At 49.1% G+C, this 12,340-nt stretch overlaps 1 protein-coding gene across 1 annotated transcript in view; it reads right to left on the bottom strand.

Annotated features, from left to right (window-relative positions):
- rnf123 (ring finger protein 123) overlaps window positions 1-12,340 on the bottom strand; it is a 91,732-nt gene that overhangs the window by 67,898 nt on the left and 11,494 nt on the right. Inside the window, exons 16-23 of the mRNA XM_086200457.1 lie at window positions 11,804-11,919; window positions 10,565-10,664; window positions 9,867-9,928; window positions 5,889-5,960; window positions 5,645-5,765; window positions 4,459-4,560; window positions 616-716; window positions 101-293 (exon numbers count right to left, since the gene is read on the bottom strand). Coding sequence (XP_086056583.1) covers window positions 101-293; window positions 616-716; window positions 4,459-4,560; window positions 5,645-5,765; window positions 5,889-5,960; window positions 9,867-9,928; window positions 10,565-10,664; window positions 11,804-11,919 — 867 coding nt within the window. The remainder of the gene's footprint in view (window positions 1-100; window positions 294-615; window positions 717-4,458; window positions 4,561-5,644; window positions 5,766-5,888; window positions 5,961-9,866; window positions 9,929-10,564; window positions 10,665-11,803; window positions 11,920-12,340) is intronic.

Raw genomic sequence — 12,340 nt, forward strand, 5'->3', positions numbered from 1 at the left:
GGACTCTGAACAGTTGCAGCCAAAGATCAGCTCTTAGTTATTGTATTGGGACTCTGGTGCTGCACAACCTTGTGGAGGTGAAGTGGTCTTCACTACTTACTGTCATCCTCGGTCCTCTGCTCCACAGCCAGGGTGCGGACTTTCACTTTCTCAGGTTGTGTCAGGGGTCGTCTGGGGGTCATGAGACTGACAGCGGCAGTGCTGAGAAAGCGGTTGGCTCGGCCAAGCGTAGGAGAACTCAACCAGCTGGGCCTGGCCAGAGCTCCTCCCATCGCTGCTGCACCAAATGGCCTCTGAAGGTCCAAACAAGGAGATGGTTGCTGTCAGTCACTCTATGCTGAGTTGGAGGAGATGAGTTCTAATGCAACACAAAGACCACATCACCAAACGTGTCCTCCACTGACATCGTACAGGTTCTGCTGATCCTGCTAAAACTCCTCAAAGTACTGAACACCTGTGCTTCAGTCAGTCTGACAGCTGGACCTCAGTTCAACTGTGCCTAAGGATCCTTTCACACCCATGGGTTTAGTGATGAATTTACTGACCAGTCAGTGGTTTTAATACGTCAGCTAACATATGTGTGAGCATACATATATAAATAAATCAAGAGGAAACCTGCGCTGCGCCGCTCTCCTCATCCTCGTCAAGGTCGTCCATGGATGTGGCCTGGATCTCTGCAGGGTCGATGATGATGTTGGCTTTACTGGCTAAATCATCTAGTTGATAACAACCAGAAGAGATTTCTGAGAATACAACATCACTTCCTACAACTTTAAGGGCAGAAGGTGTCATGAGTACACATTGTTTGAAAAAAATATCTGTTGAGTGATGATGATTGTAATCGTGGATAAAACTTTGCCTCCAACATCCCATTTCAATACGGTGGCCGCATTGACGCACCGCTTGGATGAACAGCAACAGGAATGGCAGCACCTGGGTATTAAACATCTAGCCGAGCAGGTCCAGGCTCACTGGCAGAGTGCGCTAACGCTAACGTATGCTTGCCTGTTTGTGGTGCACCTTGGAATGGTGCTCCTGTGAGGTGGAGTTACACAAGAGATGGCAGGTTCAGATCAGGAGGATTCGGTACTGTGTCTCATACTCCAGCAGGACCAGGCTTGGTTCATGCATGCAAAGATGGATATTTGGTCCACAGCAAACAACTAGCCAGCTGTCTGGTTTATTACCTTCCTCATGCACTTTGTGCAGATGGAAATCCTGCTTCACATTCAGTCAAAGTGTTCAGTGAGCTAATCAATAAATGAGGTCAGGCTAAGTTATCGTCAGATGACAGAACATTATGAGTGAGCGAGAGCCGAGTGACGAATGGCCTGCTGATTTACAGAGCAAACTGCAGCGCGTTAATCAAACAATGATGAATGTACCATGAGATGCAGGCCAGAAACGGAAGCTTTATGGAGAGAGAAAGTGTTAGCATGAAGAGATCACATGACAGAACAGGGAAAGGAGGAACGAGGGACCCGACAGGAATCACGAAAAACACTCAATCAGAACTGAAACATCCAGTCAGCACTGAGCACTGCAAGAATATCAGGAACACCTGAGTCGGTGAACTGACAGAGATTCAACAGGGATGAGGATAAAGTGATTGTGTCAGGGATGAGGTGTTTGTAGTCCAACGGGAAGTGATCGTGTCAGGGATGAGGTGTTTGTAGTCCAACGGGAAGTGATCGTGTCAGGGATGAGGTGTTTGTAGTCCAACGGGAAGTGATCGTGTCAGGGATGAGGTGTTTGTAGTCCAACGGGAAGTGATCGTGTCAGGAATGAGGTGTTTGTAGTCCAACGGGAAGTGACCGTGTCAGGGATGAGGTGTTTGTAGTCCAACGGGAAGTGATCGTGTCAGGGATAAGGTGTTCGTAGTCCAACGGGAAGTGATCGTGTCAGGGATGAGGTGTTCGTAGTCCAACGGGAAGTGATCGTGTCAGGGATGAGGTGTCTGCTGTCCAACGGGAAGTGATCGTGTCAGGGATGAGGTGTCTGCTGTCCAACGGGAAGTGATCGTGTCAGGGATGAGGTGTGTTTGTAGTCCAACGGGAAGTGATCGTGTCAGGGAAGAGGTGTTTGTAGTCCAACGGGAAGGGATCGTGTCAGGGATGAGGCGTTTGTAGTCCAACGGGAAGTGATCGTGTCAGGGATGAGGTGTTTGTAGTCCAACGGGAAGTGATCGTGTCAGGGATGAGGTGTTTGTAGTCCAACGGGAAGGGATTGTGTCAGGGATGAGGTGTTTGTAGTCCAACGGGAAGGGATCGTGTCAGGGATGAGGCGTTTGTAGTCCAACGGGAAGTGATCGTGTCAGGGATGAGGTGTTTGTAGTCCAACGGGAAGTGATCGTGTCAGGGATGAGGTGTTTGTAGTCCAACGGGAAGGGATTGTGTCAGGGATGAGGTGTTTGTAGTCCAACGGGAAGGGATTGTGTCAGGGATGAGTTGTTTGTAGTCCAACGGGAAGTGGTCATCTCCTGGTTCCTTCACCAACAGGAAGTGGTCATCTCCTGGTTCCTCCCCCAGCAGCCAATAGATTTGCTCCATGTGATTGTGGTGATTGAATCAGTAAATCAGCTCTGGTGAACAAAAGCTGATGATCTTCCAGGTTTAGGTCAGACCGATGCAGCTCTCTCAAGAGTTGACCTTCCAATCGCAAAAGTCAGATCAAGATTTATAGTGTGAGAGTTGTCACTATGTGTCCTGCATCACATCAACACACCCACGGACCCACGCTGTTGCTGCTGCTTTCACTAAAAACCTGTCTGAATGCTGCGACAGGAAGTCTCTGTCTACATCTAAAGTTCTCCTCTCTAATATGGCTGCTTGAGGGGTTGGTGATGGTCGACCTCCCTCAGCCCTCCAGGATAGTCACGTTCTGATCGATTCCATTCAGTCTCCTCCAGTGCTGAATGAACAGCATATTGCTGGAGTCGCTGCACAAGAAACATCAATCCACGTTACACACTTGTCTCACATCTGCTGATAATCACCAGCAAACACGTGCTTCACTTCCTCACTCTGACCTCACCAAGCCTGCAGGCCAAACTGCGACAGAGCTTCTGAAGTAAAATATCACCAAGGCTGTCAGCAGCCAGCGTCTCTTGAGACAGAGTCCAGCACACAAACATTGACGCTGTTGAGAGCCAAACACACATCAAGTTCACTGAGGCGCAATTTACTTGAATATCAAACATTCGTGGGAAAAACAGATCAAATAAAGTCTCAGCTCTTGATAAACCTGTCTAGTGGTTCTAGTTTATCCCATCTCAGCCACCAGCTGTCCATGTTTGCATCACCTGCTCCCTCTAGTGGAGGAAACATCTGCAGCACTTCATTCCTTCAGCACCAAGGTCACATGGTGTCTGAGGAAAAAGAGTACCTGAACATCTTGTATTCATCTTTGACAGATTAAATAGGTTTATGCCTTTCAATCTGTTATGTCTCTGTTTCGAAAGGCCATCTACTGTCTCCTGATACCATCAGCTCTGTAGTCGAATGTACCCGCCTCCATCTCTCCTCCGTCTCCCAGCCAGCTGAGGCTGACGGCCACCCACCTAGGTGGAGGGAGGGCTGGACTGAGGGCTGACGAGGAACAAACGACATTTTGGGACGGACCCATGGAACACAGCTAAAAGCTGCTTCAATCATCATCTTCAGACCAGGGCCTGCACAGGGTCACACCTACCCACAATTTAGGTCTCATATGAAGACTTTGGTCAGCCAGAGGAAGCTGTACCACCAGGCCAGCACAATGAGCGCGCAGAGGTCTGTCCTCTAGACATCAGGGTCTAAACCACAGAGCCAAGACCCAACCTGAGAGTCCTACAGGTTCATATCCGCATTTCAAATGGTCACTGAGGTCCAGGTCAGGTCCTGAGTGTAGATTATGAGTAAACAAGACTCATATATGCTCAGACTGCCGGGAAGGACGAGAGGGCAGAGCTCCCTTTTGTCACAGATGATAGCAAATTAGCAATGCTAAAGTTAGCGTCCATGGCAGAGGAGCATTCATGGGTGAGAAGATCAAGCAGTGAAAACATTTGATGAAACAAAACTGATTCTGGAGTTTGTTAAGCTTGTGGAAATCATGAGTGGCTCATCAGTGTCGTCCAATCAGAGACATGAAAGCTTGGACCAGTCAACATTCAGAGGACCAGAGCCAAGCATCACGGCAGCGGCTTGCTTTGTCTAAAGAAAGTAGTGTTGGTCCTGTTCAGTCCTGGTTTTGTTATTTCTGTGACACCACACACAGAACCTCAGCTTGTTTTCTGTGCTGTCGGTTCCAGGTTAAAACGTAGTTAGAAATGATCTGTAAGTCAGGCCCCAGCAGGAGCACTGGGCCTGGGCCAGTGCTCCTGCTTGTTCAGTCATTCTGATGTTGGTAATCGATAGATATGCTGACAAGTCTGTTGGTACTCGAAGATCTGATGGGAGTCGCTTTCTCCCAACCAACCTTTTAGTGTTTTCTTCAGGTGTGACAGGAGCCCGCCAAGTCTCTGGAGGTCAAAGTAGTCCACCTTCCCGTTGTAGAAAAGCTGGGGGGGGGTGTAGCCCTCTGAGGGGACAAGACACAGGAGGCAGAGTTATGGTAGAGCGTGAAGAATGATGGATGGCTGGAGAACGTGAGTGGGAGAGCACAGCACAGACCGAGAGGGTGCTGAGGTCAGAGATAACGAGTGGGGGAATAAACGAGGTGGAGCAGACGCATCATAAACAGCTTTAATTATCATCCAGAGCAGCAAATGTGGAGGACGATGCACACCCTCCTTGTCCTTTCTACATTTATGAGCTCAGCCCCTGGGGTGGGATGAGAAATTTTGGGTAACGTGCACGAGAGGTCACGATTCTATTGGCTGCTTTGAGGGTACTGCCAATTAAGGGCCCTGGAGCGTTGACAGAGGATACGAGGGGGGACGGCGATGCCTTGAGGGGATGAACACTTAAAGAACTGTCATTGAGGGGATCAGGAGGATTAACAACAATCAGACACACTGGGACGGGCCTTTGTGTCACATCTTATAACAATTTTAAATTCATAAGTCACCGAGGAACTGAACCTGACTCTTCTCCTCTTTGTCCTGTGGGGTAGAATCAGTAAGAGGGTCCAAGACCCAGCACTTAGTGACTATGTAGCACTAACTGGGTTGTCATGTTGTATGTTTGTCCAAAAAAAAAAAAGGGAGGGGGGGGGGCGACACTTTTTTTGCCACTAGATGGCAGTACCTGTGACCAAATCACAACTGAAGCACTTTTGCGCTACTATGGGTTTTTCCTTAATTAAGTCTGAATTCTTGCTTGTGTTGTACGTCGCTTTGGACAAAAGCGTCTGCTAAATGAAATTGTAGAATTGTAGAATTGAAGAATTAAAGAATTGTAGAATTGTAGAATAAGTCAAATGATGACAAGCTGCAGTTCACACTTTGGGACTTTGAGAGGGTCCAGGAACATCACCATCACACGCTGGGGTCTCTTTCTTTCTTGTTGCCTTCAATCACAAGCACTTCCTAAAACACATTTTCAATCTTGCCCAACACCTTCCAGCTCTTGTCTTGTACATATTCTTTGAACATACACAACAATGTGAAACTTGGCAGCATTCACACTTTGTGGAGAGAAGTGAGTGTGGCGTGGCGGTGTACCTTCACTGCTGAGGCTACCGGGACTCTTCCTGGTGCCTTCATCCCAGCAGGCTCTCACAGCGGTAATGAGCCGGTGGAGGAAACACACCATGTACTCTGGGGGGCACAGCGCTGTGGGGTGCTGCGCGCACGCACACACACACACACACACACACACAAAATTGGATGTAAATATTTGCCAGTCTTGTGGGTGTACAGCAGCCAATAAGCTGCATATACACAATGATTGATCAGATGTTCTCACCCCTCTGTTGCTGGCGTTCTCTTGGAGAAACTTTCGGAACTTGTTCAGGAAAATGTACCGAGAAGCTTCACCCTGAAAGAGATGAAACTGATATTGTGGTGACAGAACATCCAATGGTACACGCGCGCACACAGACACACACACAAGGGGGAGTCAGACAACCTCTGTCTCAACGGTTAATGAATTTCAGTTGAGAAAACCTGTCCAGGCTGTTCTTGTGTCACCCCTGAGTGGCAAAGTTGTTGTCAGCATAATCAGTCACATGTCAGCGAGAGTCTTCCATCACAAACGGAGCAGATGACCACCAACTAACACGCTTTCACCTTTGGAGCATTTTTATCTGCTTGTTGCAGGGAAACCAAATTGAAAAGTTGACAGAAGGTGATGTTTTGAGAGTTGAAGGAATCTCTAAAACCTTCAGAAACAGGGAGGGGCCTTTCATCATGAATTCAGGTTTTTATGGGGAGACCCTGGCGTGCTCTGCTTGCTGTTGTAGGCAGGCTGACTTTGGGAATGTTGGCAGAACAAGACAAACTGTTGAACATAGCCAGTTTTTAGTCTTTGAATCATTGTAGTTTATTTTGAAAATTCATTCCCCAAAATCTAGTGGCTTCAGTCATTTGTTCTGTAGCATGTTAACAGGAACATTATTCTGGAGGAAGTCATGTAAACGCCTCCATGAGAGTATGCAAATGTAGCTAGTTAGCAGGATTAATGACAATTAAAGCTGCAAGCAGCGTTGTGAGGGCCTGAGCCCTGGCCTGAACCCCAGGGTGTCCTGGTCCAGGGTGGAGGCCTTGTAGTTGAGGAGTTAGAAGCCTGAGTCTGATCAGAGAGTGAGAGCAGAGCTGAGAGCTGGCCCTTTAAGAACCCCTCCCCCACTGCTCTGTCCTTGATCTGTGCTAGAGTGAGAGCAGAGCTGAGAGCTGGCCCTTTAAGAACCCCTCCCCACTGCTCTGTGCTAGAGTGAGAGCAGAGCTGAGAGCTGGCCCTTTAAGAACCCCTCCCCCACTGCTCTGTCTCTGATCTGTGCTAGAGAGAGAGCAGAGCTGAGAGCTGGTCCTTTAAGAACCCCTCCCCCACTGCTCTGTCTTTGATCTGTGCTAGAGAGAGAGCAGAGCTGAGAGCTGGCCCTTTAAGAACCCCTCCCCCACTGCTCTGTCTTTGATCTGTGCTAGAGTGAGAGCAGAGCTGAGAGTTGGCCCTTTAAGAACCCCTCCCCACTGCTCTGTCTTTGATCTGTGCTAGAGTGAGAGCAGAGCTGAGAGCTGGCCCTTTAAGAACCCCTCCCCCACTGCTCTGTCTTTGATCTGTGCTAGAGTGAGAGCAGAGCTGAGAGCTGGCCCTTTAAGAACCCCTCCCCCACTGCTCTGTCTTTGATCTGTGCTAGAGTGAGAGCAGAGCTGAGAGCTGGCCCTTTAAGAACCCTCCCCACTGCTCTGTCTCTGATCTGTGCTAGAGAGAGAGCAGAGCTGAGAGCTGGCCCTTTAAGAACCCCTCCCCCACTGCTCTGTCTTTGATCTGTGCTAGAGTGAGAGCAGAGCTGAGAGCTGGCCCTTTAAGAACCCCTCCCCCACTGCTCTGTCTTTGATCTGTGCTAGAGTGAGAGCAGAGCTGAGAGCTGGCCCTTTAAGAACCCTCCCCACTGCTCTGTCTCTGATCTGTGCTAGAGAGAGAGCAGAGCTGAGAGCTGGCCCTTTAAGAACCCCTCCCCCACTGCTCTGTCTTTGATCTGTGCTAGAGTGAGAGCAGAGCTGAGAGCTGGCCCTTTAAGAACCCCTCCCCCACTGCTCTGTCTTTGATCTGTGCTAGAGTGAGAGCAGAGCTGAGAGCTGGCCCTTTAAGAACCCCTCCCCCACTGCTCTGTCTCTGATCTGTGCTAGAGTGAGAGCAGAGCTGAGAGCTGGCCCTTTAAGAACCCCTCCCCCACTGCTCTGTCTCTGATCTGTGCTAGAGTGAGAGCAGAGCTGAGAGCTGGCCCTTTAAGAACCCCTCCCCCACTGCTCTGTCTCTGATCTGTGCTAGAGAGAGAGCAGAGCTGAGAGCTGGCCCTTTAAGAACCCCTCCCCACTGCTCTGTCTTTGATCTGTGCTAGAGTGAGAGCAGAGCTGAGAGCTGGCCCTTTAAGAACCCCTCCCCCACTGCTCTGTCTTTGATCTGTGCTAGAGTGAGAGCAGAGCTGAGAGCTGGCCCTTTAAGAACCCCTCCCCACTGCTCTGTCTCTGATCTGTGCTAGAGTGAGAGCAGAGCTTAGAGCTGGCCCTTTAAGAACCCCTCCCCACTGCTCTGTCTTTGATCTGTGCTAGAGAGAGAGCAGAGCTGAGAGCTGGCCCTTTAAGAACCCCTCCCCCACTGCTCTGTCTTTGATCTGTGCTAGAGTGAGAGCAGAGCTGAGAGCTGGCCCTTAAAGAACCCCTCCCCACTGCTCTGTCTTTGATCTGTGCTAGAGAGAGAGCAGAGCTGAGAGCTGGCCCTTTAAGAACCCCTCCCCCACTGCTCTGTCTTTGATCTGTGCTAGAGTGAGAGCAGAGCTGAGAGCTGGCCCTTTAAGAACCCCTCCCCCACTGCTCTGTCTTTGATCTGTGCTAGAGTGAGAGCAGAGCTGAGAGCTGGCCCTTTAAGAACCCCTCCCCCACTGCTCTGTCTTTGATCTGTGCTAGAGTGAGAGCAGAGCTGAGAGCTGGCCCTTTAAGAACCCCTCCCCACTGCTCTGTCTTTGATCTGTGCTAGAGAGAGAGCAGAGCTGAGAGCTGGCCCTTTAAGAACCCCTCCCCCACTGCTCTGTCTTTGATCTGTTCTAGAGTGAGAGCAGAGCTGAGAGCTGGCCCTTTAAGAACCCCTCCCCCACTGCTCTGTCTCTGATCTGTGCTAGAGTGAGAGCAGAGCTGAGAGCTGGCCCTTTAAGAACCCCTCCCCCACTGCTCTGTCTTTGATCTGTGCTAGAGTGAGAGCAGAGCTGAGAGCTGGCCCTTTAAGAACCCCTCCCCCACTGCTCTGTCTCTGATCTGTGCTAGAGTGGAGAGAGAGGAGGAGCACCAGGACTGGAGTGGGACAAGAGGAAGAAGTCTGCATACGCTGGTCCAGAGGGACACAGAACACCATGTTCTTGGAGGGGTTTTTGTCAGGAATGCAGTGGTGTGGTTGGTAGAGCTGTGGGATGGATGGTGTAGACGTGAGAAGCGTTTGTTTGACAGTATGAACCCTGAGAGGACACCGTCTCCCCATAGGCTTCCATTGGAAGGTGAAACGTGTCTCCCCCACTTTGACGGCTTGTAAAATCCAAACCCAGTAATTCAGATTAAAACTTAATAACTTTTAATCAGCACAGTTGGGAGAGAAATGTGTGAAAGTTTGGAAGTGATAGCATTAATGCCCTAGGAGGAGATAGATTTTGTTGGGGAGTAAAAAAAGTCCTAATTTTGACAGTTTTGTCCAATTTGTGGACATTCTGTTGTAGACAGGTGAGGGGTCAGAGTGGAGGAATTGTTCGTCTTGACGAGTCCAACGGTGTTGGTCCCATGTTTGTGGGACATTCCTGGGAGGAGTTATAGCGCTCCAAATTATCTAAAATTATCTTTTAGTTGTGTGGCTCCCTAGGTGGCGCTATAGACTTGTGGTGTTTTTTTTTTTCTTTTAGATGAGTGAATGTTTAGCCAGACTGGACAAGTGTGCCGAATTTCAGCGAATTTCATGCATGTTCAGGGGTGAAATTAGATGATGCTCATATTGGGCGCTCATTGACAGCAAGAACAGTCCAGGACCAGGTTTTGAATGGTGAGGATGTGAAAACCGGCTCCAGGCTGTCTGGCCCAGTTGCCTCATGGGTGTTGGGGGGAGGGGGACTGGTTAGTGGGTGTTTATAGTGTTTTTAGTGCTGCTAATGTGTTGCTCTGCTGAGCAACACATTAGCAGCCTGAAGTACCTTCAGGCTCAGGCCCTAATTTTAGTGGCAAAGGCAACAACAGCCAGCGAACGCACCGTGCTTTTGTCTTTGTTATTGAGCAGCAACCTGAGGATCTGGACCTGCAGCTCTTCCACCACTACGAGGAGAACAAAGGACGGTGATGCAGCAGGACAAGAGGAGAACAGAAGACAGTAAACAGGTTCTTAATGTTCACCTCAATTAACCCTCTCAGCCCCCACAACTAAACAAGAACTGTAAAATCACAAACTACCGTCAGGCTTTTGTCTAATTGACCAATTCCTTTAATGGATCAAGCAAGAATCATGAAAAAGAAAACAATCCCAGTTGAAACTCTCATATTCATTACATCTGTTTAAAATTTAGCCCAAAACTGTGTTTGCAGTAACCAGCTGCTGTTTGAGCAGCTAAAGGGATGTTCCGCTTGTCTCTGCGGGCCCCATTTTTTCAGAAATTGGTTTCCATTGTATCCAAGAACCTGACGGAAGAGGCGGGATATGGACAGACTGACTGGACTAACATGGGTCTTCTTAATATCGAAGTGGATGGACAGTTGTTAAATCCTTCTCTCACCAAAATTAAGTTGACTTTGCATTCAAAACAAAACAAAACAGAAATATAATCACCAACCTCAGTCATTTACACACAGGTTCAGTTTCTAACTTTTGTAGCCTTGCAGCTTCCTGAATCAGTTTCCTCTTTTATTACAATGAAAAATGCTAACTTCATTTCACCTGAACGTGTTCAATCTGACCTTCGATCCTCTTTTTGAGTCTCTGACAGCCTCTCTCGTAGGCTCGCCGCCTCAAGCGCTCATCTGCACTCTCATCTTTTGGCTCCCGTTCATCCTTTCCCTGAAAGATTAGAAAATAAAAAAATAAATCACCAAACCATCAAAGAGTCAAATTAACAGAGAATTCAAACACTCCATTTTTGTGTTTTAGTCCCAGAAGGTTTGTTGCTCATCAGAACCACATCATCGTTTCCAATCCGTACTCTCCGAGCACCAGCTGTCGTTCCAAGAGAACAATGTTGGATCCTCAATGTCTCCAGGGCTTTGGTGGTGTCCAGGAAGCTTTTCCTGGAAGACAGCTGTTTCTGGGTGGCAGAGTGCTCATGACGAAGGTGCCGGTTGTCTTCAGCCTGGTTTTTGTGCTTGGCCTGTGTGGTGACTGATCTACCGGTGTGGGGGGGTCATGCCAGAGAGGGCATAGAGACAGTGAACAGGGGTAGTCTTGAGGCACCCAGTCACTATCCCGCAGGTCTCGTTGAGGATGGGGTCTAGTTTCTGCGCATGGCATGACCTGCACGGGGCCAGTGCAGTTGTGTGTCGTGTGCCTGGGGGAGCCCCCCACTGGCTGTTCCTGGTGGAGACTTTTGCTCTCATGTTCTGGATGGGGTCTTTGAAGCTGAGGTCCAAAGTGACTCCCGAGCTTCATTCCATCCCAGGTAACATCAAGCTCCTGTTTGGCCTCCCTGTTCTTAAGATGAAAGCTGCACATTTGGGTTTTCCGGGGGTTGGTTTTGCAGGGAGTACGCTGACGTAACTGCTAGGCCTCATTCCAGGGCTGCCCCAACTTCTGGGAAGGTGCACTGCGGCGTTGCCATGGCTAGATCTGAATAGAAGGGCCTGCTGCATCCCTCTGGTAGGGGTTGGTCGCTGGTTTACACATTGAAGACGAGAGGTGACTACTTCTCATGAAGCAGTATGTCCTCATGTCCTCATGTCAAGGAGTTTTTTCATCAGTAGCCTGTGCTGGACAGCGTCATAAGCTGCTGACAAACAGACGATACTTCTGATATCTGATGTACTGGGTGAGGTTTAGCAGTTGGCCTGTGCTGCCAGGCCAGGCAGCGAAATGTTGTCATCCACTGTGACTTACGTTGTCTGATGACATCACAACTATGATCAGCTGTTGGCTGAGTTGAAAAGGACTTTGGTGTGCAGGAGCGTCACTGAGGACAGAAACTCTCCCAGAACTTTTTACTTTACCTCCTTGTCAAAGTGCGTTGGCCACCACGTGGTTGGGATGAGCTCTTCTAGCCCCGCCTCCTTCACTCTCAGGGGCGTCTTGATGTAAAAAAACACAACTGAACGCAGCACGTCAAATGTTAACATCTGTTAAGGAAACAACCATTTCACACATTTGAGTTAATGGTTGTGGTCAGTTGAGGTTACATTATATTAAGAAAAACAACCTTGCACTTCTCCTGCCACTAGGTGGATGCACCTGCAGCCAATCAAACTTTAAGCACTTAGGCTGCATCCAAATTGCCAAGTGGCAACCTATGTCCTCCTGCTATGTCCTCCTGCTACGTCCTCCTGCTACGACCTATCGCTACGTCCTACTGCTACGTCCTACTCTTACAACCTAAACACAGCGGCACCATTCAGACACCCTAGAAGATTGGTGGTGAAGCACGACCTCTGCTGGCAGAGCACAGATACTGCAAATAGGTGGACGGCACCAACGAAAGCCCCACCTGCTGGCCTGGCTGTGGTACTGCACTCCACTCTGAGCACCTTTCT

The sequence above is a fragment of the Aulostomus chinensis genome, chromosome 3 (assembly GCF_037954235.1).
Source record: "Aulostomus chinensis isolate RoL2024-O1b breed Wild chromosome 3, RoL_Achi_v1.0, whole genome shotgun sequence".
Taxonomy (NCBI): domain Eukaryota; kingdom Metazoa; phylum Chordata; class Actinopteri; order Syngnathiformes; family Aulostomidae; genus Aulostomus; species Aulostomus chinensis.